This window comes from Vigna angularis, chromosome 10, assembly GCF_016808095.1.
Source record: "Vigna angularis cultivar LongXiaoDou No.4 chromosome 10, ASM1680809v1, whole genome shotgun sequence".
Taxonomy (NCBI): Eukaryota; Viridiplantae; Streptophyta; class Magnoliopsida; order Fabales; family Fabaceae; genus Vigna; species Vigna angularis.
The window spans coordinates 6,934,991-6,961,424 of NC_068979.1; the positions used below are offsets into that span (position 1 = coordinate 6,934,991).

General features: G+C 32.1%; 3 protein-coding genes across 5 annotated transcripts; 1 reads left to right on the top strand and 2 right to left on the bottom strand.

Moving 5' to 3' along the window:
• Positions 1 to 140: 140 nt before the first annotated feature.
• On the bottom strand, positions 141 to 8,148 carry LOC108334598 (syntaxin-112). Of its 3 annotated transcripts, XM_017570466.2 has the most exons (9): positions 7,873 to 8,148; positions 6,068 to 6,224; positions 5,904 to 5,975; positions 5,257 to 5,316; positions 4,669 to 4,763; positions 4,281 to 4,350; positions 4,058 to 4,170; positions 1,930 to 1,958; positions 141 to 1,232 (listed from the first exon to the last, which is right to left on the bottom strand). In XM_017570466.2, exons 2-9 carry the CDS (start codon positions 6,197 to 6,199, stop codon positions 310 to 312), a joined length of 1,494 nt encoding a protein of 497 aa, XP_017425955.1. In that variant the 5' UTR covers positions 6,200 to 6,224; positions 7,873 to 8,148; the 3' UTR covers positions 141 to 309. The 3 variants fall into 3 exon arrangements, with proteins under 3 accessions (XP_017425955.1, XP_017425952.1, XP_052725499.1); XM_017570463.2 differs by lacking the exons at positions 4,058 to 4,170; positions 4,281 to 4,350; positions 4,669 to 4,763; ... (2 more) ...; positions 6,068 to 6,224; positions 7,873 to 8,148 and adding exons at positions 1,339 to 1,419; positions 1,713 to 1,752 and having other exon boundaries at positions 1,907 to 1,974; XM_052869539.1 differs by lacking the exons at positions 1,930 to 1,958; positions 4,058 to 4,170; positions 4,281 to 4,350; ... (3 more) ...; positions 6,068 to 6,224; positions 7,873 to 8,148 and adding exons at positions 1,339 to 1,419; positions 1,713 to 1,879.
• Positions 8,149 to 15,524: 7,376 nt separating this feature from the next.
• Positions 15,525 to 17,914, bottom strand: LOC108335850 (uncharacterized). The gene is made up of 4 exons (XM_017572031.2): positions 17,086 to 17,914; positions 16,880 to 16,982; positions 16,026 to 16,231; positions 15,525 to 15,892 (listed from the first exon to the last, which is right to left on the bottom strand). Exons 1-4 carry the CDS (start codon positions 17,700 to 17,702, stop codon positions 15,619 to 15,621), a joined length of 1,200 nt encoding a protein of 399 aa, XP_017427520.1. The 5' UTR covers positions 17,703 to 17,914; the 3' UTR covers positions 15,525 to 15,618.
• Positions 17,915 to 23,603: 5,689 nt separating this feature from the next.
• On the top strand, positions 23,604 to 25,200 carry LOC108335208 (eugenol synthase 1). The gene is made up of 5 exons (XM_017571170.2): positions 23,604 to 23,913; positions 23,997 to 24,131; positions 24,203 to 24,440; positions 24,538 to 24,741; positions 24,837 to 25,200. The coding sequence occupies exons 1-5, from the start codon at positions 23,731 to 23,733 to the stop codon at positions 25,001 to 25,003; spliced, it is 927 nt and encodes a 308-aa protein (XP_017426659.1). The 5' UTR covers positions 23,604 to 23,730; the 3' UTR covers positions 25,004 to 25,200.
• The last annotated feature ends 1,234 nt before the right edge of the window (positions 25,201 to 26,434 follow it).

The following is a 26,434-nucleotide window of genomic DNA, read 5'->3' on the forward strand; positions in this document are numbered from 1 at the left end:
ATGGAACTGGCTATTTGGCGATGCTATTTTTATTTTTAGGCCTCTTTCTTTAAGGTTATTACCGAGGGGAAAATCACTGAAACCCAAATGAAGAACAAACTAACTTCGCTAATGTTCAACCAAAGACCAAAAAGAAAAAGTAACTCGAATATTAACAATCAATTCTATTAGGTAAATTTTTGTTCTCATGAACAAGTTTGAATCAATCAACATAACTGTTTTCAACAACACAAGAACCACTGAACTGTAAAATGAAAGTAGCTTTACAGTCTCAAAACTCCAAACCAATCTCCTTGTCAATTGCACTAGTCAAGAAGACAACATTGCAACGATGCATACGAGTAGTATAATCAGCCCCACAGCGAAAACCCAACAGACCCACTTTCTGTTCTTCTTCTTCATCTGGTTGGCATAGTAGAGACTATTGGTTCCACCATGGATGAAGTTACCCGCATTGGCCACATTATCCTCAATGTTATCCACGCTTTCTCCCTGTGTCTCAACCAGAACAGCCATATCAAGAAAAACCTGGTGAAGCTTATTCAAACTCCTCTGGATATCCATTACAGCCTCATGCCTAACCTGAGTGTCCAATTCTGCATCCGTTTTCCCAGCCAAAAACTCCACTTTGAGACTCCCAGAAACCATCTTCTCCATGACCTCTTCAGTGGGAACCTCACCCGTTGCTGTATAGTACCTTCTCTTCAAATCTTCCTTGTGATCAGATAAAATTTGGTCTCTCAATGACTGAAAATCATTCATCATGGCCCTAAGCTTGACCCTCAAACCATTTGTGACAGACATTCTGGTCCTGTAAATTGAGCTCCCCTCTTTGTAGGAATCTGACAAACTATGGTTGACCATGTTGGATTTGTCAAGAACCTCAAGCTTTTCCTTGATAATCCGTGCCTTGCGAAGCACGGCAACCATGTCAGACTCCATCCGGTCCCTTAGGCCACGAAGCACTTTGGCACTGTGGGTGCACTTTGCCTCTTCATTGAGTTGCTGAAGATCAAATAAGAGATTGGTGATCTCTTCCATTTCAACCTTGATTGCTTCAACTTCTTGAAAGAACTGAGAGAGGTTGCGGTCTTCCGTGGGGTAGAGTTTCCCTGCCTCAATGTCAAGATCGCCTTCACGGTCCTTCTGTGCCTGTTTCTTAAGTTCCACATAACTTAGGAACGATTTTGTCATCAAATCATTCATCTTTGCAAAGTTTTGCAAAATCCCACCTGCGAAACCCACAAAACATGATCCAAAACAGAGAGAGAACTGATCAGGTACAAAGCAAGAAAACGAAACGTTTATGGGTTTTCGTGAGAAGAAAGTGAAGCATACCCTTTTGCACAAATTCAAGAAATGAGTGAAATTTCTCAATGGACGCAAGATTTTGTCAATGAAACAAACGCTCCAAATGACCTACATGAAAGAAAACACAGTTAACGACGGTAAAATGACAATCGAAGCAATAGATGAGAACCAAAGCACAAAAGAAAAGGAAAGAATGGAACATCAAAATTGATTCTTTATTGTGCCACGCATAGAGAAACGTGGTTCGGAGACGTTTTACTTTACTTCAAAAGGAAAAGTATGATCAGGAAATCCTCCCATGCAATTTCAGAGTGGCAAAAGAACTACCCTTGCAGTTTCAGAGTGATTAAAACTTTGAAGGAATAGAAGAATAGGGACCCTGAGGAAACTAATGTTGTTACCTTTTTCTTGAGTGCTGATGATCCCTCGTTAAACAAATTACTGAGAAGAAGACCAAAATTGGAGATTTTGAATCAGTTTAGTGAACAATGTGAGATATTTTCTCTCAACTAAAATTTGAATGCCGATAAAAAATTTGAATTTTCTTTTGTTCGAAAAACATCCGTTAGAAATGAGGAAGGAAGAAAAACGGTACCTGTTGAACTTCAACCCTCCAACACCAAAGTGAAACAAACACTGCATTAATCCTTCATTAGAGAATAATTGCTTATAAAATAAAATTAAACTCTAGGAAATACGGTGGGCGCGAAAGTATACTATTGCTAAAATATTTAAGAAACACATGAAAAGAAAATTAGGAATGCAAGTGAAAGGAAAGCAACGTTGATATCTTTTTTAAAAAAAACACACTAAAATAATTATTTTAGTTCAAAATGTTAATTATTTTCACATATTATCATTTGTTAGTTTTTGTTTTTCTAAAAAAATTTCAATAACGAGACCTTAAAAAAAACTTGAACTTTGAACTTGGATTAGCATCAATAAGCGGATCTCATCCATATGATTAATTTATTAAACGGAAAATTGTGGATTTGATCTTTATAATGGTACTTCGTTATTACGTTGGTTTCTGAATTTATTAATAAAAACACATATGTTACGTTTATGTATATTTATTTTTTTATTAATAATAATTAATTTTAAAAAATAACTAAATTTAAGTAACCAATCACTTGTGATAATATGGTAAAATAACATTTTTAATTTAAAAAATATTTAAATTTAAATAAATGATCAGTCAAAAATAAAACTGATTACATAATTATTTTAGTTAAAAAAACAGTTATAAATTAAAAAAAAAAGTTATACAACTAGAAAAATAATTCTCTTAATGCTTAAAACTTGAATGAAAAAACATGACCTTAGAAAAATTTTCTGAAAAAACGGTGATTTTGACTAAACGCGAAGGATAATTAAGAATATTTCTGGGTTAGTTTAGTTTATTTTAGGAAAGAAAAAAAAATCTAAATCAATTTAAATAGTTAGTATCCTTTATAATCTCAAATTATTAACGTTTTGGTTTGGTTTAATTTTTATGGTTAAGTTTTTTATATTTTTAAAATGGAAGAGTTCAAATTAATTGCTTAAAAGAGCATCATTTTAGTCAAAACAATGACGTATTGAGCGTATAAATGTGAGATTAAAATAAAATAGGATAAGAGAATATATTGATAAATAGAGCTTACTCTCATGCGTAATTTATATGGTTTAACATAAAAAAATAAATAAAATGAAAAACTACATTCTAGAGCTCTTTGATAATATATTTATAATGTTTATCATATTCGGTCAATTTTATAAAAGTTTATATTTACTATATAGATCCATCGTAATATAGTAAAAAAATATCTCAATTGTTCTTGTTGCTTTTATTGGTTTATGCAATAATAATTTTTTATTGTTTCCGAATCCAAGGATTTAATTGTTTATATATCTTAAGCTACACGCGGTTTTGCATTTTAATATAATTATATTCAAATAACTAATGTTTACATAATCAAAATAACTAATAGAAATATTCTATAAATCAATTATAAATCTTTCTTAATATATAGCTTTTAATATGTTATATTTTTGAGTATTTAAAAAGACACTTTTAATATGTTGTATTTCTAAGTATTTGAAAAGATACCAAGTTTCATATTCTTTAATTTTTTTTTCAAAGAATTTATTTACTAACACTTTGCGCACATGAATATTGTTTGTAAGATAAATACAAATCGCTTTTCAATAAAAATAATTATATTTCTATTCACCTTAAATCTTAAAAAGAATCCTCACAGAACAAATTTTAAAAAGCAAAAGAATTTTACCAACCAACCAACAATTTGTTTTTCTTCGACAATCGAGACTCAAACAAGCATATTTTTTGGCCATCTTCTCTCTAAAATTCAAGAAAGTGTTTATTTAAATCTCTCTATTTTTAGTTAAATTTATCTAATTTTATTTAAATTTATTATATAATATGTTCATGTGACGTTATCAAATGAACAACACTGGTTGCAGTAAAATAAAACATTTATTTTTATTAGAGAAAATATAAATATAAATACAACACATTTCTCTAAACAAAACAGTAGTGTTTTTGTTGCTGTCAGCTAAAGAAAAAAGACACATCAAGACAATATTTTTTTCTGAAAGAATGTGACCTTCCGCCTTTCAAACTTAGAAACAGTGCCATGACATGCAACTACATATCAGTTGCTGTAATGGACATCTTAAACTCGATCTTTCAAGAAATATTTAAAAAGAAAAAACAAATTAAAGCTTTTTTTTTTGTAACTACGTCTGCGATATCGTGTTTTGTTGTTTCGCCTTTTCAGCCTCAATCTTCCGTAGCATCGTCGAACTCAGCTTAATTTCACCTGATTCTCCAGAAAGCAAATCCACAACTTCAATCTGCATATGATCCCAGAAAATAATTCCTAATATGTCATAAAATATTTAGAAAACTGAAGAATTTTTCTTAATCAGAAAGAATAACCAAACCACAAACAATAATTTAAGACCTTCAACAGTGAAAGGCCTCTTTCAGCTCTTTTTCTGTTTATTGCCAATCCTCCCGGTAATGTTTCTTTGCTGTAACATAGCCAAATCCAGTTAGCAATCAAATAACTCCATGACACTTTTAAAAGTGAACGTGCATAAAGTTGTGATCAATTGTTTCTACAGCAACGCAATCAGAATTGAAGAGAGAAATCACAAAATCATGACAACAATGGATCATGGGATACGTTTTCTACCAAAACAAGGTTTTAATTACCATGATCATTGAGATCAGAAACCAGACACTAGGAATGAGATACTTGATTATAACATGGAAGATACATAAACGAATACACACTACCTCTACCAAAAATTTAATATGGCCACTCAGGAACCAGTCTTAACACTAACCTCACAATCACAACCTCTAAATTTTCATCTACAATGGAAGGGCCGAAGGGGTCTGTGATTGGTACAGCTTGCACTTCTAAATCTGGCTTGATAGACTGCATGTTAGTTCAAACTAATATTAATTAAGATTTATTAAGAAAAATGCACTTTTCATATAAATTATGCTAGAAAAAACACTAAGCATTCGATGGAACATTAGTTTTACAGATGTAGAGATGTAGATTCCTATAACATTTGTCACATTCACACACAGCCCACGAACTAACTATTCCAAAAGACAAACTGTTAGATGAAGAAACGTGAAAACTTCTATATTATATATCTAAGACATGCAACCAACAGTACAAAAACATGCAAACTCTTATATACAACTTGAAAAGGATGTTACTGCGACACAGATGTAAAGATGCCTACAATCCGTCCCTCATGTTGTTCTACATTAACATGCAAAATGAAAAGCTTAATGTATTCTGACCAACAATAATGTAAGTCAATTTCGGTTTTCTTCTTTAACGAACAAAACACAGGAAACTCAATTCTTGAATAAATAATAAGGAAAACTGTAGTTGCTTGAACACATACTCGTACCTTAATGAAATTTTTGACATTATTTATCCTTTCTTCAACTGGCTGTATCAGTTCAGCAAACTGCAAAAGCAGAACATGAACAGACTCCTCTGTATGTAAAATCCACAAGCCCCGGCGCTTGTTGTACATAAGTAAAACGATTTTCACCGTATGCTTAAAATTTTCAATGGTCAAAATCAAATAGCACAACACCTTAATTTAGCAAGCTCGTACCATAATTTTTATAAAGATGAAACTTTGATCACTGAATTTCAAGAGCAGAACATTTGAAATCACTCAATAGTTTCTCTGTTTAAGCGCTAAATTCAGTTCATCTGCTGAAATTTCTAAAATTCTGTAAACTTACTGCTATCTACTCCTATAAATAATTAGAGCAGTCAAAATTGAATTGGAATTAATTTACATAGAATTCGAAGAACTCAACAATTCAAGAAAAAAGCTGAGAAAAACCAACCAACTCTAAGTGGAATATAATCAAAGCAACGGACTACCGAATTGGTTAGACTGTAAAAGGAACTGCATTTGTCAGTTTCAGTTGAAAACCTAAAAGTGTGGATGTATAATTACAGAGGTTGTGTCTAAAAATAAATTAGCAGAAATAAACAAAAAAATAAGAACCGATTAAACATGGAAAATGTAAAAGTAACCTGTTTCTTTGCCAGCATAGGACCGTCGCAAACTCCAATTACAATCCGACCCTTTGCCACCTCGGCCGCAGCCTGCATACAAGTTTCAAACTTTCACAATTTTTGCGTTAAATATAAGAAATGGTAATAAAAATTGAAATAATAGAGGAAAGAAGGAGACAGACAGTGAGGAAGAGACGGTGGCCGTCATGCAATCGGTCAAAGGTGCCACCGATAACGACGGCTTGGTAGGTGTTGGGTGGAGAGAGAGAAGGAAGCACCATGAGCATAGGGTCATGCTCATCCTGAACCGCCATTCAATGTGCTCAAATTGCTTTCGCTCTAAGCACGAGAAAAGAGTGGTATTGGGTAGGTGTCAAGATGGGGTATAAGATTTGTTACATCGTTATAATAATTACTCTATAGATTAACGCCAACAATTCATTTTTTAACATATGTTTTAATTAAAGTTTATTAAAAACATATAATTATTAGAAAAAAATGTTGAATAAATATAGCAGAACTTCAAATTTTCTTTTTTTTTTAACAAATTTTAATTCGTGAGAAAATGTTTATAACACAGTCGATATTATACGCTTGGTTGAAATTAATTTGATGGGTAATATTTGTGGAAGAATATAACAATTACACCAAATAAATTTTGTGTTTATGTATAGATATAAATGGTTATTGTAAAAAATTAAAGAATGTGTTTTGTGATTGGTTATTATAAAAAATATATTTATACTTTTCGGTAGTTGTGCCTTTTTTGGTGTATCTAATGGTCTGTTGTGCCTATGAGGACACAGGGGAATCAGATAAACAAATTGGATGCAGTAAGAAAGACAAATATCTTATCTACCACCTCACATGGTTTGATCTCACTCATATAGATTGGGATAAAAAATACCCAGAGGACCAAGAAGATCCTTATTGGAAAGGCCCATAAGACCAAAATACTAGTTATGTGGATCAGGATCAGCCCATAAAAAATATTTTAACACGAAAAAAATATTAATTTTACATGCAAAAATCATGTCAATTTTCTGTTAAGGCTTCAAGTATTGAATCTGTCCCATACTCAACCTAAATAATAGGTTTTTGTTTATTATTTACAATAAATAATATTGAACACTTATAACATTTTGAAATACGTTTTAACACATTATAGCATTTTGAACAATAGATAATGAACTACATTTTGGAACAATAAATAATAAAAAAGAATTGCAGATGTCATAGCACAAATGATTAAAATCCAAGTATCTTATATGTGACACTCACAATTTTTCCCTAACATCATCAAACTTTATGCTCGAAATAATCAGAGTAGACCCACTTCAGATTTCATCTTAGTAACATCAAATTAATCAGGAGCTACCTCACTTTTCACTCCAAAAATGACATATCGAACTACAACTTGGCCCACATTCGATTTCCCTTTAATCACGCGAAATTGATCGTCCGACAATTCATATTTCATTCTAAGATTGAAAGATTGACCAATGCCTACTTCAGATTTCGTCCCAAAACTTCAAAACTGATCATGACCAAGCTCATATAAATCATTCTTAAAAAAAAAGTTACTACCAAGATACAGTTCATGTTTCATTGTAAAATTACTACCATATTTCAATCTAAGAACACGAAATCGATCAAGACCCACTTCATGTTTCATTCTAAAATTTAAAATTTATCCAGACCCAGTTAAGATTTCGTTCCAAAATTCAAAAACTGGGAAGACCCAGTTCATATTTCATCCTAAAAACGAGAAATTGACCAGGACCCTCTTCATATTTCGTACTGAAATTGCAAAACCATTAAGACCCTGTTCATATTCCACACTAAAAACAAAAACTTGACCACGAGCCATCTGAGACTCCATGCTGAAAACTCAAACTCGCTCAAGACCCACCTCACCATCCACACTGAAAAGCCCGAGCCAAGGATCAAAACCAAAAACACATAAGCAAAGAAAACGGAAATAGACCTTGACGGAGATCTTAGGCTTAAACCAAAAGTGGAGGCGGAGCCAGAACTGGTGATATTCCACGATGAACCTAGACTTGGAGGTCTTAGCGGAGGAGCGTGCAGATTTGACGAGGTTCGTGGATGGGCAACCCGTTGATCTGGCTTTCCTTAGTGTGTTGAAGTTGGGTGGGAAGAAGTTTCGAACAATCTCCGATTATGTCCCAACCCACTTCACGCATGGCTTTTGGCACTGGAGCTTTCAAAAAGTCTCCGTAAGTCAGGGAATAAAATACTACTTCATTTTAAAGGATTTAGGCTTTTAAACTGTAATCAATTTACAATGCCTCTTGTCTTTTTAAACTGTTCTTATTAAATTTTAGTTAATTTATATAATATTTTGATTTCATATATATATATATATATATATATATATATAATTTGTTAAATATATTTTTAATTTTTAACATACTAGATATACCAAAAATAAGTTCAAAAATCGATTACTACCACAATAGAAATATACTATTTACATAAATAAAATTCACATAAAAAATTGGAACGATGGACTTGAAAACTTTGAAAAGTAAAATAATAACTAAAGAAAATAAGTAAATAAATAAGATATGTAGAGAAATAGATAAATGGCATTTGTTTTCTTACTTTAAAACATGGACCCAATCACATCACCAAAGTAGGAAGATCTGATTTTGTCTTTCGAATTTGGTCGTATAATAGTCTAGTTACATTACTATTTTAATTTATTAACATAAAATGTACGGCAAATCTATGGTCCCTCATTTGGAAAATAAATTACACATATTTTGGGGGATTGAATTATGAATTGTACCTAGTTATTTTAACTTAATTTAATCCTTCAAATTTGTTAATAAACTTTTATTTTCAAATACTTTTATTTTAATATAAATAAATTTGAATAATATTTATTTAAAATACGTTGTTTTTTTCCTCTACTGTTTTTATCAAATAATTAAAGTTAGTAGCAGAGTATTAACTACCATAATAAACCGAGTAAGTTGTTTGGCAAAAAAATATAACTTATTAGATATTAGATAGTGATTGAGAGGGCAATGACGAAGTGTTAGGCAGGGAATGTGATAGATTAATGGCATGTTTGGTTGTTAAAAAATATAATTAGGTAAACAGTGAGTTACGAAAAAAAAATATCAATAGAAAAATACACGTTAAACAAAATAGTTTTGGTATAATTGTACTTTCAACATATTATTTAAACAATGACCTTAATTTCAATGTAATTTAAGAATAAAAAATAATAATTAGACTAATAATTTAAATGTTTGAACATCAAAGTGTTCATGTTATAATCAACTAATTATCTTACCATAATTTTTTATTCATGTATTAACTAGTTTTACACAAAATATTTAATTATAAAATTATTGATGTGATATAATGATAGTCAACTAATTAATCAGCCCCAATTTGATTTATACAGTAACAACTTACAGAAAAGTATCTTCTTTAATTGATACTTATACCATGTATGTCCAAATTACTCTTATATATGGACATTTATTATCTCCTACCAAAAGATATTTATTATCTCTTACCAAAACAATTTATAAACATATCAAGAAATTTAGTCAATTTCATCAAATATAACTAAAAACATATAACAATTAATACAATTTTATGTTAAGAAAAAAATTAATAACACATTTAAAAAATATCCTAAGTAATCCTAATAATAGGAGGAATATCACTTGAATGAGATGTTTTTGCTTTAAGTAATGCTCTTTTATAAAAATAATTAAGAAAAAAACAAAAAACTGTGTATGGTGATTATCTTAATTAAGATATATTATGTTTCTCAACCTGTGTTGTTCTTCTTATTTGAGTTAGAATACCCCTCAAATCAAAGCTTGTAGAAAAATATAAGATCTCAAATATCCTTTAGGCAAAAAATTTCTCACTTTGAAAAAACAACTAAAAAATATACCAAAATAACACTTCAAACTTTCTCACTTCTCCAAAACTTACTCACAATTCAAAATTGCACCTCTATATGCAAATCTAATTCAATATCTAACAGATATCTTTCAAAATCAGAATCATCCAACAACTTTATAACATTTTGTTTCTAGTTAATTCTACCTAACTTCAAGTTCTAAATTCATTATAATTAACTTTAAAAAAAAAAACTTAACTACCTTTTCTTACATTATTTTTCTTGTGCTTTGTTTTTAATTTATGTATAAACTAATTCCAATTTATAATGAGAACATTTTCATTTTCATTTTTTCATTTTAAAAAAAAGGATTTTAACCTCTTTGTAGGAATGTTTTGGTGAAATGCTTCTTCAAAATTATCCCAAGAATATTGATTTTTTAGAAATGTTAACTTTAAGTGTAAATCAATCATAGAACATATTTTATCAACTATAGATTTCCATAAAATATTTCTCTTTATCAAATGCCCGCTAAGTGTCACTACATGTCAGAGCTGCGGATCAAGAACACTAAATTGATTCTTAAATCAATTAATCCAACAGATATTGAACACTTTTCTACAGCATTTCAACTTGTGACAACCTTATATCTTGCTCTCCACGGAGTTAATGGCTCCAGATAATAATTGATACTGATTAATGCAGAACAGAACTAGAACTGAAGTATTTAAATCAATTGATTTGAAGTAAGAGCACGCCATTTCAGCTTCAAGTAAACTGCTTGATCAATCCAACAAGGTCATAAATGGTCTCATTGTAAAGTGCAATAAAAATGCTCACACACTGGAGGGAAGCAACTCACTGTGATATTATTAATGAATTAATCAAGGCTTATTTATATAAGCCCAAATACAATAACAGAATGTAAGTGCAGTTAGCGCATTTCGTGGTAAGTAAGTCAACGTTGTATACTAGCAGTCCGAAAATAGTGGAAACAGAAAAAGACTCGTTCTCTATAAACCAGATTTATTCAAAACTAATAAATCCTAATAAATCTTCCCGTGACAATCCCTCCCTTAAGCTAGATGCATATGCAGCTAGCTTATTTCATTGACTCTCGTTACTCCAAGCATGCCTCGGAGCTTCTCAAACCTGTCAAGCTTTAGTGGCTTTGTGCTTTAGTGGCTTTGTCATAATGTCTGCAACTTGATCTTCTGATTTGCAATAACTTAATTTCAGAACTTCATCTCTTACTAAATCTCTAAGAAAATGGAATCTTACTGCAATGTGTTTGCTTTTCCCATGAAAGACAAGATTTTTAAACAATTGAATGGCAAAGCTATTATCACAAAGTATCACTGTGTTAGTTGCTTCTTGTTCTTCTGTTCCAAGCTGATCTAGAATTCTTCTAATCCAAATACATTGGCAAGCACAAGAAGCTGCAGCAATATATTCAGCTTCAGTGGTGGACAAACTGACAATAGGCTGCTTCTTGGAGGCCCATGATCCAGCTCCAGAACCTATCTTCAATACTAGACCTGAGGTGCTTCTACGGTCCCTGCATAATTGCTATCAATATAGGCTATAAGGCTCGTGTTTCTTTCTCCCGTCCTATAAAAAATCCCATGTTCTGTGGTTCCCTTTCACATATCGTAGAAGCCTTTTTGTTGCTAACCAACGTGACTCTTTTGGATCTGTCATAAACCTGCTGATCAAACTTACTCCAAACATTAAGTCTAGGCGTGTTACAGTTAAGTACATGAGGCAACCTACTGCTTGTCTGTACTGCATGACATCTACTCTAGTGCCTTCCTCATCTTTTGATAGATTTGTCCCTGGCACAATCAGATTTCTTACTGAATTGCAATCTGCCATGTTGAATCGTGCCAATATTGCTTGAGCATATCCACGTTGACAAATGAAAAAACCAGTTTCACTCCGAATTACTTCTATGCCGAGAAAGTGTCTCATTCTTCCCAAGTCAATCATATCAAACTCCAGCATCATTGAGCCTTTAAATTGTTCACTCATTCTTCTATTATTTCCAGTGTAAATCAAATCATCTACATAAAGACTAACTATTAAGATGTTGCCTCCATGTTTCTTGGTAAACAGGGTGTGCTCACTCGGACATTTTTCAAATTTCTCTTTGGCAACGTATGCCTCAATTCTGCTGTACCAAGCTCTTGGAGCTTGTTTAAGACCGTATAATGCCTTTCTCAATCTATATACTTTGTCTTCTTTGCCTTCCTTAACAAAACCTTTAGGTTGTTGTATATACACTTCTTCTTTGAGCTCACCATGAAGAAATGCACTCTTGACGTCTAGTTGAAATACCTCCCATCTATGTTGAGCTGCTAAGGCTAATAGCACTTGCACGGTATCGAGCCTTGCTACCGGGGCAAAGACTTCAGTGTAATCCACGCCATATTGTTGTGAGTACCCTTTTGCCACCAACCGAGCCTTGTGTTTCGCAATATCCCCATGTTCATTGAGTTTTATTTTAAAAACCCATTTGACTCCAATAGGTATGATTCCTTTGGAGCATCGGTGAGTTCCCATGTTTTGTTTCTCTCAATTTCTTGGATCTCTACATTCATTGCTTCTCTCCATTTTACACTTTGAGAAGCTTCCTTGTAGGAATGAGGATCACCTCCATGTTCGGCTAACATTAATGCCATGAGGTCAGCTTTTGCAGAAAACTAGGTATAATCTGCCATCCAAATTGGTTTTCTTTTCTGTCGCATTGCCCTCCCTTGGACTTGTGTTGCATGTTCATCAACGTTCTCGGCTAGTGGTGAATTTGTTTAATTTGAGTTGTCATTGGGATAGCTTGAGGACACCCCGATAGTGATACTTTCATTGCCTTCCTGTTGTGATGATCTTGAATCTTCTCTTCCAGCTTCAAACACCTGTTCGTCCCAGTCCAGAACATCAGTGTTAGATTCTTCTCTTGATCCTTCCCAGTTTCAACTCTTGTCTTCCTCAAAGACGACATCTCGACTTATAATGACTTTCTTTGCTAAAGGATCAAACAATTTGAAGGCTTTGAATTCATCACTGACACCCAGGAATACACAACGCTTGCTTTTGTCATCAAGTTTGCTTCTCTTTTGATCGGGTATGTGAGCATGAGCTACACAACCAAAGACTCAAAAATAATCTACTCTTGGCTTTTCACCACACCAGGCTTCTTCGGGGGTTTTCTGTTCTACAGCTGAAGTTGGACTTCTATTTTGTACATGCACACACCATCTAGCTGCTTCAGGCCAAAACACTTTAGGAACTTGTTTCTCATTCAGTATTGCCCGTACTGCATTCATGATCATTTTGTTCTTCCGTTCAGCAACTCCATTTTGCTGAGGCGTGTAAGCAGTAGTTAATTGTCTGGAAATTCCTTGAGTTCTGCAAAATTCTTCAAACTCCGTTGATGTAAATTCACCTCCTCGATCAGTCCTCAGACACGTAATGCACATACCAACTTCTTTTTCAACACCAACTTTGAATCTTTTGAACATAGTCAAAGCCTTGGATTTTTCTTGCAAAAAATAAATCCAAGTTTTACGAGAAAAATCATCAATGAAGGTTAATATATACCTCTTGTTGTTATTTGAAGATGGTGTGATGGGACCACAAATGTCAGCATGAATGAGTTGAAGTTCTCTTGAGGCCCTCCATAAGCATTTCTTTGGTATTGGCTCCCTTTGCTGTTTGCCAATGAGACATGTTTCACAAATTTTGTTTTGAAATTTCAGTGGTGGAAGTCCTGTGACCATTTCTTTGCTTGCAAGTGTGTTTAGTCCTTTGTAGCTAAGATGACCAAAACGACAGTGCCACAAGTGTGTTTCTTGATCGAAACTGGTATTTGTTTGCATACACATTGATTCTTTAGGTGCCGCAAATGTTGTCACGTAAAACATTCTATTACCTTTCATTTTAGAGTGCATAATCAGCCCCTTCTCTGGATGGAATATCTTGCAGCTACCTTGCTGGATTAAGATGGATAGGCCTTTCTCTTGAAGTTGGCCCAAACTAAGTAAATTATTCTTTAACTCAGGGACAAAATAAACATCTGATATTACCTGAGTAAAACCATTTATTTGTACCCGGATGCTTCCTTTTCCAACCACTGTCATTGTTGTATTATTTCCAAGCTTCACAGTTTTGCATAAAACATTCCTTGCTTCTCGTCATATGGTTGTTGCAGCCGGAATCTAGAAACCATAGGTCCTCATGTGTGGTGTGATGAAGTTCTTCATATGCAACTAATAAAAGTTCATCTTCTTCATCAAGTTTTGCATACTGAACCTGTTTTTCCCAATCTGGACACTCATATTGGAAGTGACCCATTTTGTGACATTTAAAGCACTCAATGAGTGATTTATTCAATGATTGTCTACCTCTTCCACGTCCTGCTACTTTGTTGCGGCCTCCTCTAAATACACCTCTACCACCCCTGCCCCTAGAAGGTCTACTACCATTTGTTACCTTCAGAACTTGTTCTTCTATTTGGAAGTCCTGCATACGTTGTTCATGCACCAAAAGATTGCCGTGTAGTTCATCTATAGTTAAAGCATCCAAATCATTTGACTCTTCTATCGAACATACAACATAGTTGAATTTCGATGTCAAGGATCTAAGTATTTTGCTGACAACAGTGCTTTCTTCCATTACCTCACCATTTGATTTCATTTTGGTGACTACATGGAGAAGTCTGCCTATGTAGCCATCAACTGATTCTCCTTCTTTCATAGTGTGCAATTCAAACTCTCTTCTTAGTGCTTGAAGTTGTGCTCTTTTTACCCTTGTGGACCCTTGATATTTTTTCTGCATAGAGCTCCATATTTCCTTCGAACTTGCTTTGTTCAGAATAGTTTCAAGAATTTCTCTGTCTATGGCTTGGAACAAGAAATTCTTAACTTTCAAGTCCTTGAGCTTGGCCTCTTCAATAGCCTCCCCTGAGCCTCTGTCAGTATAGTTCCAGGTGCAGAGGTTGGAATACCTTCTTCTATAAGACGCCACATTTCCTTACTTCTTAGGAAATTCTCCATTGTCATGGACCAAAAATCATAATTGCCATCAAACTTTGGAATGGCTGGCTGAACAAATTTTTCAGACGACATTGCGAACAAGCTTTTGTTCACTGTCTGCATTCTCACACTCACAATGTTTTGGTTCACTGTCTGCACTCTCACACTCACAGTGTTTTCAGTCTGGTTGCAGTGATCCCTCTCTTATACTCAGTATTTCCACTCCTCACACTGTCACCAATATTTCCACTCCTCACAATGACACCCTGTATCAGCCCCTTTTGGAGCTCTGTACCAATTGTAAAGTGCAATAAAAATGCTCACACACTGGAGGGAAGCAACTCACTGTGATATTATTAATGAATTGATCAAGGCTTATATAAGCCCAAATACAATAACAGAATGTAAGTGCAGTTAGCACATTTCGTGGTAAGTCCACGTTGTATACTAACAGTCCGAAAATAGTGGAAACAGAAAAAGACAGGTTCTCTGTAAACCAGATTTATTCAAAACTAATAAATCCTAATAAATCTTCACGTGACACTCATCTCATCAGTAGACCATGTTCAATTTTTGTTAGCACTCGAGCTTTGTCAACAATCCTCAAAAGAATTACTCTAATGTGTAATTGGCTGGCACTGTTTGCAGGTCAATGAATTATGTGAATATCCTTATGTAATGTGTGGCCACTTCTAATTTCTCTCATTGTCCTTGTGGTAATGAGCAACATTCCGTTTGAAAAAACTAAAGGAACCAAATTCCAGTACGGACTAATGCTACGCAAAAAATTTACACTTTGAATGGCAACTTAAGTCTTATAAGTTGTGTGTGTGGTCGTAGTAAAACATTGTTTCAAAAATTCAGTAACCTGTGATAAGTACAGGTCTGGAAATGTCCTATAATGATCTACGTGGGGAGATAATCCAAAGTTAAAGGAGCTAACCCTCTTTGCCATTTTTCTCTGCTCTTCAATTAACGCTTCTACTGATTCAAATGGAACTACTTTGTCAGCTGTACTATACAGGTAAAGCTGAGGGCAAGGCTGGTGTTTCTTGAGCACATTCACAATCCTTGTTAATCTCCTGTTTTCAAGAGATAAAAAAATGCCCTTATCAGTTACCACCAAGCATTTTCAAGTATATTAAATATGTGAGGGCCTATTAACAAACTTAGATAATGGTATGATCCGTATAGAATTGCAGGGAAGAAAATTACTGATTCACATCTGGCAACTGCAAAACAAATGAGAATAACTTCTCTAATAGTGTCAAGACCACTGTTTCCATCTTGGAAGGTTGGTTTTGCTGAATATTTGACAAGCTAGCTTCAGTCTCTGATTTCTGCTTGCCTTCTACATCGACTACAGGTCCTAAAGAGCTGCGCTTCTTGAGTATAGCAGCAGAAAAGCCAGCAGCCCAGACCTACAGTCATGTTTACAGAGAAAACATGGAGGTAAAACAATTTGAGAATTCATAATCCGAGGAATTACCAGCCTAGAGGAATGAACAGCAAATCATGGTAGTTTACGAAAAGGATTAAAGAGGCTATGTTTGGATATTTAGAGGAATATTTAACAAAAGGATTGCAGGATTACATGTTACCCATTAATCTTTACATGACATGTAATTGAGCATTAATGATTATTTCCTGTAAACTGTAAAATTTAATGATTATTACCATCAAAATATCATTTGATTCCAATCCACTCCATTCTATTCTATCAACTCAAAAGTAAGAAATGTAAGCCTTGAATAACAGATTCTAAACTGCTAATCCCTGCATTATTTTAAACACGGCACACGATGTCACAGTTTTCTTTTCAATCAAAAAGGTGCAGGGTAGACCAGAGAGTAAGGGGAGGTAACAAAATCAAGAGAAAACAAAGCAAAGTAAAACACAGTTTCGCCAGCCAAAGTTCACAAATATACTCCAAACCATAGCACTGCAGTAACAGCAGAGTTTAGAAATGCCAATTTTTTTAAACAAATGGTGGATCCCCTATTTCAAGGCTTAAGCAACGGGATACTCCTAGTAAACAATAATAAATTAGAATGTTCGTGTTTAAAAACCTGTGGATTGAAAGGTTCTCCTCCTCCCGAATCAACAATGCAACCCTTAATCTTCTCCATGAGATCATCACTACCCAGAATTCGAGCCAGAATGTAGCCATAACTGCAAAGAAAAAGAAAGTTACATACACAAATGTGAAACAAGGACTGGTCACTAGGAGGGGTCGTTTGGAAATAGCAGAACGATTAACAACAAGTGCACATACACAAACCAACCCGTGTTGCTGAAAGTGTGAAAAACCAAGCTTCGTTCCCTTCCATCTTGTTCCTCAAGAGACAACCAAGAAACGAGGTGGTCGGCAAGATGAGAGATTCGGGTCTCGAGGACGTGGCCGAGGTCAATTCGAAATAGCTCCTCGACATCGACGACGAAGGTAACCGCGTTGAAGCCACGCGAATTGTACCACTCCACGTACCTCTTGAGGTGCTTGGTCCTCGCTCCGAGCCACCCCAGCAGGACCACCGTGGCCACGCGGTCTTTGGCTCCGTAAAGTGTGGCGCTTGGAGTGTGGGAAGCGGGATTCCAGACGAAGGCACCACCACCTTGTGGTTGAGAGAGGAAGGGGTTGTTGGGAGCATTAGGGAGGTGGGAGGAAGAGTTTAGGGATTGGAAAGAGGTGAGAGAGGAGAAGAAGAAGTTACGGGGATTGGAATCTGGAGGAATGGGGCGGCGCGTGAGAGAGGAGGAGATTGCCGTGGTGGAAACGGCGCGTTGTAAGGAAAGACAAGCGCTAGAGCGTGAGAATGAGTTCGATTTGCAGAAGAAGTGTCGACCCAGAGTGGAGGGTCTCAACATGAGCTCAGCTTGGGTGACCATCATCATCGTACAAAACAACACAAACACAACAGGATTATCAGAATTCAGATCCAATGCCAATTCCTGAGGCTTTGTTTTCTTCTCCAACGTGCGCTAACGTGGACAGTGAACTCTTGTTAAGAGTATCATATAAATGAGACAATATTAGGAAAAAATTGAATTACAGAATACAATTTATATAATCCAATAGACATAGTTACAACCGAGTTTCAAAAAATCTGCAAGAACACTCCTCTTCTAGTTTGGAGGGGGAAAATGAAATGAAGGAAAAATTTGGAGGTGCAAGAAGAAAACAATGTGGTGTAGGAAGAAGCTCCCACGCTGAATCATGTGTAGACCCAGTTAAATGGATAAGGCTGGCCACTCCTAAGCTATTTCCACCCTTGTTTTTCCTAAGTTCACCTACATCATTACATGTAAGTTTTTTTTGTAAAAAAAATCTCTTGACAAATACATTTCCATTATTCAATAAACGGTAGAAACATGTTTTCATCATGTATGAAAAAAATCATTTTTTTCATTTAGTTTCAAGGGCGTGTATCAAAACAATATTCACTGTCAATGTGTTTTTATTTTGTGTTTAATCACAATATCAAATGGGAAGGCATTTTCGTTATTTTAGTTTTTTCTTTTATGAAAATATTAATAAAATATAAATTTATTCATATCGTATAATTCATTATGTGTATAATTTATTTTTTAAAAGCAATCAGATTAATGATCGTATCAATAATCTTTTTTAAATGAAATTAAATTAGTTATGACACGCTTTATCTTTTTAAAAGCAGCTTAATTAAGTATGATAAAAGTAACCTTTTCATTGAAAATGAAGTAATTACGCTAGAATTTGTAATTAATAATGCAATTGAATTACTTGTCGTACAAATTACATTTTTTAATAGTAACCCAGCTAATTATTATACAAAATGCTTCTATTTACTTTAGCTTCATAAAACCACGGCTTCTCCATTTTCTTCTGTTACTTTCAAACATTATATAAAAATAATATTTTTTAAATAAAATGAATAATATATAAATAAAAAAACTCACGAATATATTTTTTATAATTTTTGAGTTGAAAGTAGAATTATAATATATTATTGAGGCGGTTTAAGATTCATTTGGTGTATATCTCTCTTCTATTGAAATCTATTTCAAAAAATGCTTTACGAAAAATATTTTAAAAATTCGTGTATATAAAAAAAGAGATATTTTAATAAATTTGAGAGTTTAAATAACAATAGTCCAACTGATAGTTTAATATTACAAAATAGTGGAGGAAACGGGTGTATTATAGTTACAATTTAGAAAAAGTTAATGACGATATTGTTTAAATTAAATGAAGAGCATTACCAAGATAATCTCCAATATAGTTTAATAAATATTTGACTAGTTTCGAGATTTTAATCTGTTACTAAAAGTTAAAGAAAATATTATAAGACGTAAAATTTAAGAAAAAACTATGATTTCTAAATATTAAAAGAAAATAGTTCAAAATAATACATGCATAACTCTTCTCTTACCTAGGCTTAGGCATCATTAGCATAAAAGGTAAAAACACAATTTTTTATACAATCTTTAACTAAAAAGAGAGAGACAAATTTCGCTTTATATTTAATGAATTATATATAAATTTACTCAATGGTAAAAAAATGTGTCAAATAATTTATTGTTAATATGTGTTCTACCAATACAAGTTTTTCAATAAACTCATTCCTTTTGAAATCAATATGGTTTATAAGTTTTAAAATACCATGTTGCGATATGTTTGAGAATATTTTCTTTTCTTTTACAAAAATACTTCCATAAAATTAAAAAACATTTTTTTTTGTCTAAAATAAGCTGAATTAGACTGTTCAAAACTAGAAAAATATATATTTTATAAGTCATTTACTCATATATTGATCATCTTAATTCAAGCGGGAATTTTTCCACATTGAAATAAAATATGAATATATAATGAAAATGTTTAAAAATTTGATACTAATAAGTTGTTAAGAAGTCTGTGTAAAAAGATCAAAATACTATTTTCAATCTAAAATTCTATATTATTAATTTTTTTTTATCATCTTACTCATTTTTATCTAATATAAAACATTCAATTCATCTTAAATTTTTTTGTAATGATTTAAAAATTGGTAGGTGCTGTTATCGCATAGATAATTTTTAATTGAAGAATATGTTGAATATACTGTTATCGTTTTTGGTACTAGTTTTGAGAGGGAATAGTGTGCTTTTTCTTTCTTATTTTACCAAATGTCCACGTTAACAAACATAAAATTAATAATATTATTATTCAATTTTTAATTATACATTATTATCAGGCGGCGAAGCATAACAAACCATTACAACGACTAACTTTAGTTTACATAAAACCTTTTGTTTGAATTTCATTGTCGCTATTATTAAAAAAAAAAGGCTGACGTTAAGGCCTAGAAATTTTCAGTTGAATTCCATTACCACCATTACGTTTATTTTAATCATAATTATAGTTTCCATACTGAAATGTTTAAACCCTTAATTTCTTATGTTTTCTTTTAGTCCAAGAGAATATTAAGCTTAGAAAAGGAAGGGTAAGAAAAATAAAATAAGAGAATGAAACAAAACTTATCACAAAAGTACTGTATATATATATATATATAAAAAATAATAGTAATTTAGTCTAACATTCATAATTTCTTTTTTTAAAAATAATTTCAATTTTAACCTTATCTTTTCATAAAAAGTAGCATCACATTTTTTATAATTGTTCTTACTGAATGTATTCGGTAAAGATGTTTTTTCTTCACGACTTTTTCACATTACTTGATATTCGTTTTCCTAACATTTTGTGTTCCTGATTGAAAGAGAATATTTGCAAAAGATTATTCAAAGCTCAAGTCATCACTTGACCGGAAAGTTTAGGGGTCAAATTTTGATTAAATACAAAAAGTAAAAGTCAAATTATCATTAATGTACTATTTATAAGATTACCTTATTCAACATGGACCCCACTGGAATGGGTAAGAGTTTATGGGTTTATAGGTCCTATGACCCAATGACCAATATATTTGTGGAACAATTTTTGTTTTTTTTTTTTCTAAGTCATGTGATAATGGAGTATCCTAGCATGTGTTAATAGATATCGGTATTCCACATTCGCTCTGGTCTTTCTTAAAGTATCTTAGGGTTCTTACGTTGATTACAGACTACCCAATACCAAGTTTTCGATAACCGACCTCCAATATATCTAAGTTGTAGATCGTGATTAGCATGATCGGTAGGTCTTTAGTAGCCATATACAGTACAAAATTAATTAATTTTTCTTTAGGAAATATCCTTATTTTTTATTTTGAGTAATGGTGGAATATAAGATTTTTTATGTAAAGCGAAATACTTATTTTTTTTTTAAACCTGGAATGAAAAAAACATCGTTGTTTGTAGGTATCTATAAATAAAATTCATGACATATACTTAGTATTTGTAGTATTTATTACTTATAAGTAGTGGATATTTTAATACCTTTTCATAAACGAGTCGGATTCAAGTATCGTACTATTACTATTCGTAATTACGAATATTTGTTACCTGAAAAAAATTAAAATTAAATTTTAATTTATGTTTTATTAAATTAAATTTAATTAAAATTAATATTTAATTTATATTTTATTATGTTAAATTTAATTAAAATTAATATTTATTTTTTATTATAGTTTATATTTTTATTGTAATTTTATTTATATTTTATTTTAAAAATGCATAAAACATTTTTTAAAATATTTATATATAGTTTTAAATATTTTTTAAATAAATATATAAACAACAATAACAAATTAATTTTCTTACGGTTTAGATAATGGATAGATTGTGTTTTATCGGACTTGTTGTCTGGGAAGAATAAATTAAAGTCAAACTTCAACTAGTAGAATAAAATATTGCTCCAAGCCACCTAACTACAATTATTAAGCAATAATAAAATGGAGTAAAATGTGATTTCATTTTTATTAACTTTTAAATATATTAAATACTTTTTAAAAAAATCCTTTCAAAATTTAAATATAATTTTAGTTGTTACTAACATTTTTGACGTAGATATATATATATATATATGTTTCAACATGTGAATCATTAAACCATCATTAATTTTTTTAGATTTTATTAAATGAAAGATTTAACTATCAATTGAGAGGTGCAAGTTGAAATAAGTGAGGTACAGGGAGAACCTTCTTCTAACATTTATGCTTGCAAAAGATTATTCAAAACTTAAGTCAACACTTGATAGCAGAGTTTAGGTCAAATGTGGATTAAATGCAAAAAGTAAAAGTCAAATAATCATTGATATACTATTTATAAGATTACTTTGTTGACCATGGACCCCACTTGAATGACGATGGGTCCATAGGTCCTAAGACCCAATGACCAACTTACATATGAAGCAAGTCTTGTTTTCTTCTTCTTCTAAATCACGTGATAGTGGAGTGTCCTTAGCATGTGTTAATAGACATTGGTATTCGACATTCAATACCAAGTTCTCGATAACCGACCTCCAATATACCTAAGTTGTAGATCGTGATTAGCAGGATTGATAAGTCTATTCAGTCATATACACTACAAAATTAATTACTTTTTTTTAGGAAATATCCTTATTTGTTATTTTAAGTTAGGGAATATAAGATTTTTTTATGTAAAGGAAAATACTTATTTTTTAGAATGACAAAAATATTCGTGTTTGTAGGTATTTACGAATAATATTCATGGCGTATACTTAATATTTGTAATATTTATTACTTATAAGTAGCAAATATTTTAATACTCTTTTATAAACGAGTCAAATTCGAGTATGATACTATTCGTATTCTCAAGTATTTGATACATGGAAAAAATAAAAATTAAATTTATATTTTATTAAATTAAATTTAATTAAAATTAATATTGAATTTATATTTTATTACATTAAATTTAATTAAAATTAAAATTTAATTTATATTATAGTTAATATTTCTATATAATTTTATTTAGATTTTACATTAAAAATTTACAAAACATCTTTTTTAAACATGTATGGATATTTTTTAAATGAATAGACAAACAATGAATCGAGTAACAAATTAATTTTTTTAACGGTTTAGAAATGAATGTGTTTTATCCTACTTGTTGTCATATGGGAAGAATAAATTAAATAAACTTAAACTAGTAGAATAAAATATTGTTCCAAGCCACCTAACTACAATTATTAAACAATAATATAAAATGGAGTAAAATGTGATTTCACTTTTATTAAGTTTTAAATATATTAAATACTTTTTAAAAAAATCCTTTCAAAATTTAAATATATTTTTAGTTGTTACTAACATTTTTTGACGTAGATATATATACGTTTTAACAGGTGAATCGAGTAAATTTAATTAGATTTATAACTAATACTATGTTCATATCTATTGCGTAACGTTTATAACTATTATTGAGGAAGGCTTAAAAGATATTTAAAATTTTGAAGAAAATAAAGTTTTGTATTTAAATTTAAAAACTAAAAATATTATGAATTTTCTTTTTCTGGGAGACATGTTATTATTTTAAAAAATTTATAAGGACGACAAATTATGTTAAAAAAAAAATCGAAGGCAACAAAATCAAACCTCCATCAGCCACTCCAACACTTGTATAATTTTCGTACACATAAAAGATACATTATGTTATATTCATTGAATGAATTGAGATAGTTAATTTGGAGTCCACTACGAAAAACTAGATAGTTAATTTTGATTCTAAACACGTTACTACTCAGTGGAAAATTTGGCCAATAAAAGTATAAGTGGTTCAAGATTTTAGTTTATTTTAATAAATGCGAGCTACTTTAAGACATAACATCACAGTCAGATAATAAAATAAACATCAGATTCGTATCTTTCATTATTATTCACACTTCACTTGGCTTATATTTTGACCGAAACTGTCCTATACAAATAGGAGGCGAATTCATCCCTAAATTCATCATATCCTCAAACTCAGTGCTTCTATTTTGATCTGAACTATACGCTAAAGTTATTATTGTTGAATGGCAGCGAAGAGCAAAATCCTGGTTCTTGGAGGAACAGGATACCTAGGAAAATTCATAGTTAAGGCGAGCACAGAAGCAGGGCATCCCACGTTTGTGTTGGTCAGAGAGAACACTGTTTCAAATCCTGAAAAGTCTAAACTTATTGAGACCTTCAAGACCTCTGGAGCCACTCTGCTTTATGTATGTTCTTTTCTTTTCATATAGGTGAAAAATTCGGATAGTGTTTCAAATTTTGATAAAAGTCCCTGTGGGTGATTTTGCAGGGTGATCTAAGTGATCACGAAAGCCTTGTTAAGGCATTGAAGGAAGTTGATGTTGTAATATCTGCAGTGGGTGGAGAGCAGATAGATGATCAAGTGAAGCTCATTGCAGCAATTAAACAAGCTGGAAACATCAAGGTACATGCATAATGTCGTTTGTCACAAAACATTGAATAAGACATATTGATCTCTGTTTGTTCTGTCATCAGAGGTTCCTCCCATCGGAATTCGGGCTTGATCCGGACCGTCACAATGCAGTTGAGCCAGTGATTAGCTATCTTGAGGGAAAAGCGAAAATCAGAAGGGCAATTGAAGCTGAAGAAATCCCTTACACGTATGTCTGTTCAAATGCCTTTGCTGGTTACTGGGTGTCTACACTGGGACAAGAAAATATCACAGCCCCTCCTCGGGACAAGGTTGTCATTCTAGGAAATGGAAACGTCGAAGGTGAGCTAAATTATCCATTACAGTTTTTCGTACAAGTAAAAGATAACAGATATGCAATAGAATTGTCTGAGTTGTGCGTTTGAAACGTTTGTTTAAGGTGTTTTTGTGACTGAGGAAGACGTTGGAACTTACACCATTAAAGCAGTGGAGGATCCAAGAACCTTGAACAAAAATCTATACCTCAGACCCCCTGCAAATTTTTTGACCTTCAACCAGTTGGTGTCCTTGTGGGAGAACAAGATTAAGAGTACCCTTGAAAAAGTCTACATCCTAGAAGAACAACTTCTTAAGCTCATCCAGGGTCAGTGTGTTATAATTAACTTAATCAATGTTATGTGAAGGCAATTAAATACATTTACATTTAATTAACCTTAATGATTTTGTTTATATATGCAGGGTCTCCTTTCCCTTCTAACTTTACGTTAGCATTAGGCCACTCATTGTGGGTAAAGGGAGATTGTTCAAACTTTGAGATAGAGCCTTCTTTCGGAGTGGAAGGTTCTAAACTTTATCCTGAGGTTAACTACACCACGGTGGATGATTATTTGAACGCGTTTGTCTGAAATCCAGGGAATAAAATCAGAACATTCTGTGAATTATTCAAGAATTTGTACTTTGTCTTTCAAGTAATTAGTTACTTAATCTTATGTTGTTGTCCCAAGAGTCCCTCTATTATGACTCTGTTATTGTTCGCTTGGCTTGGCTCTGTTTTAAACTTCTCATAATATAATGTTCTATCTATCATTACCATTCGTTTTTTACTGTGATATTGCTTGCAATAATTTTAAATCCTCTTATTGTATCCTCTATTATATTTCTACTAATTTTATTTTAAATAACTCTACTGCAATTGAATGCATTTTATAATTCTAAAACATTAAATTATTTACCTTTTCATTTGTAAAAAGTAAATTTTTTTATTAAAAACCATCTAGAAAGATGTATTAAAAACCTAAACTCAAAATATGATATATCTAATCATCAAATATATATGGAGCATATGAGGTATAGCTTTAAAAATAATTTCATTCGTTCAAAAATATAATTAAATTACTTAAAAATTCTTAAACTTTAACGTAAAATTAAAATTCATCTATATTCTAAACATATTGTTTAGTCTTCAAATCTTAAAAATTAATAAATATAATTTTTTAAATTAGTTAAATTAATGTTTTTTAACATATTAAATATATTTTAGTATAGTCTTCGTGTGACATCCGGGCACTGACGAGGGCGGGGAGTGACGCCGGTGCAAGAGGCATGGTGCAAGGGGCACAGACAAGGAGCGGCTCCTGGCAGCTTCGAGTGGAAGGGGTACATGAACGAATCGAACATACACCGGAATGAGAGGGATCTGGAGACTGTATAGGTATGGGACTATACAGTTGAAGGATAGCTTAAAGGGATTGATTTGGCTACTCATATCACCAAATGCATTTGCTTTTCGGTAGCCTAACTCATAAGAACTCCATAGTTAAGCGTGCTTAGCTTGGAGTAATTCTGGGAGTTGCCGGGACGTTACAGATGGTATCAGAGCCTAGCCTCTCCCCCAAAGCGAAAGTTGGGATACATGGACGAATCGAACATACACCGGAATGAGAGAGATAGGTACACATTCTAATTTAAAAGTCAATCTAAAATAGACTTTAACAAATAAAAAAAAATAAAATTAACATTTTTAAATTAAAATAATTATATTTATTATTTTTAATATTTAAAAATAAAAATATATCAAAATTTAGAATATAAATAAATTCCAATTCTATATGAAAATTTAGAAAATAAAATCATACATAAATTATTAAAAGGACAACAATAAACTGATTTACGTATACTACTTTACTTTTATGTTACGACGTGGTTGGTTGAACTATGTACATTTACTTTGGTGCGAATGGTGTGCACCCTTCTCTTTCAATAACTTTTTAAGGATAAACATTACGTATTTCATTTCTCATAAATCCTATGTTATTTGGTAATAATTTCATTTTCAT

What these genes read in the sequence shown, in the direction of transcription:
- LOC108335208 (XM_017571170.2), top strand. Translation starts at nt 23,731, where the DNA reads ATGGCAGCGAAGAGCAAAATCCTGGTTCTTGGAGGAACAGGATACCTA. An exon ending in AACAAGCTGGAAACATCAAG is followed by an intron (nt 24,132 to 24,202) that starts GTACATGCATAA and finishes TTCTGTCATCAG; the next exon opens with AGGTTCCTCCCATCGGAATT. An exon ending in AGGAAATGGAAACGTCGAAG is followed by an intron (nt 24,441 to 24,537) that starts GTGAGCTAAATT and finishes CGTTTGTTTAAG; the next exon opens with GTGTTTTTGTGACTGAGGAA.
- LOC108335850 (XM_017572031.2), bottom strand. Translation starts at nt 17,702, where the DNA reads ATGATGATGGTCACCCAAGCTGAGCTCATGTTGAGACCCTCCACTCTG. An exon ending in AGCAACACGGGTTGGTTTGT is followed by an intron (nt 16,983 to 17,085) that starts GTATGTGCACTT and finishes TTTTCTTTGCAG; the next exon opens with TTATGGCTACATTCTGGCTC. An exon ending in GAGAACCTTTCAATCCACAG is followed by an intron (nt 16,232 to 16,879) that starts GTTTTTAAACAC and finishes ACATGACTGTAG; the next exon opens with GTCTGGGCTGCTGGCTTTTC.
- LOC108334598 (XM_017570466.2), bottom strand. Translation starts at nt 6,199, where the DNA reads ATGGCGGTTCAGGATGAGCATGACCCTATGCTCATGGTGCTTCCTTCT. An exon ending in GCCACCGTCTCTTCCTCACT is followed by an intron (nt 5,976 to 6,067) that starts GTCTGTCTCCTT and finishes ACTTGTATGCAG; the next exon opens with GCTGCGGCCGAGGTGGCAAA. An exon ending in TTAGAGGTTGTGATTGTGAG is followed by an intron (nt 4,351 to 4,668) that starts GTTAGTGTTAAG and finishes GCTATGTTACAG; the next exon opens with CAAAGAAACATTACCGGGAG.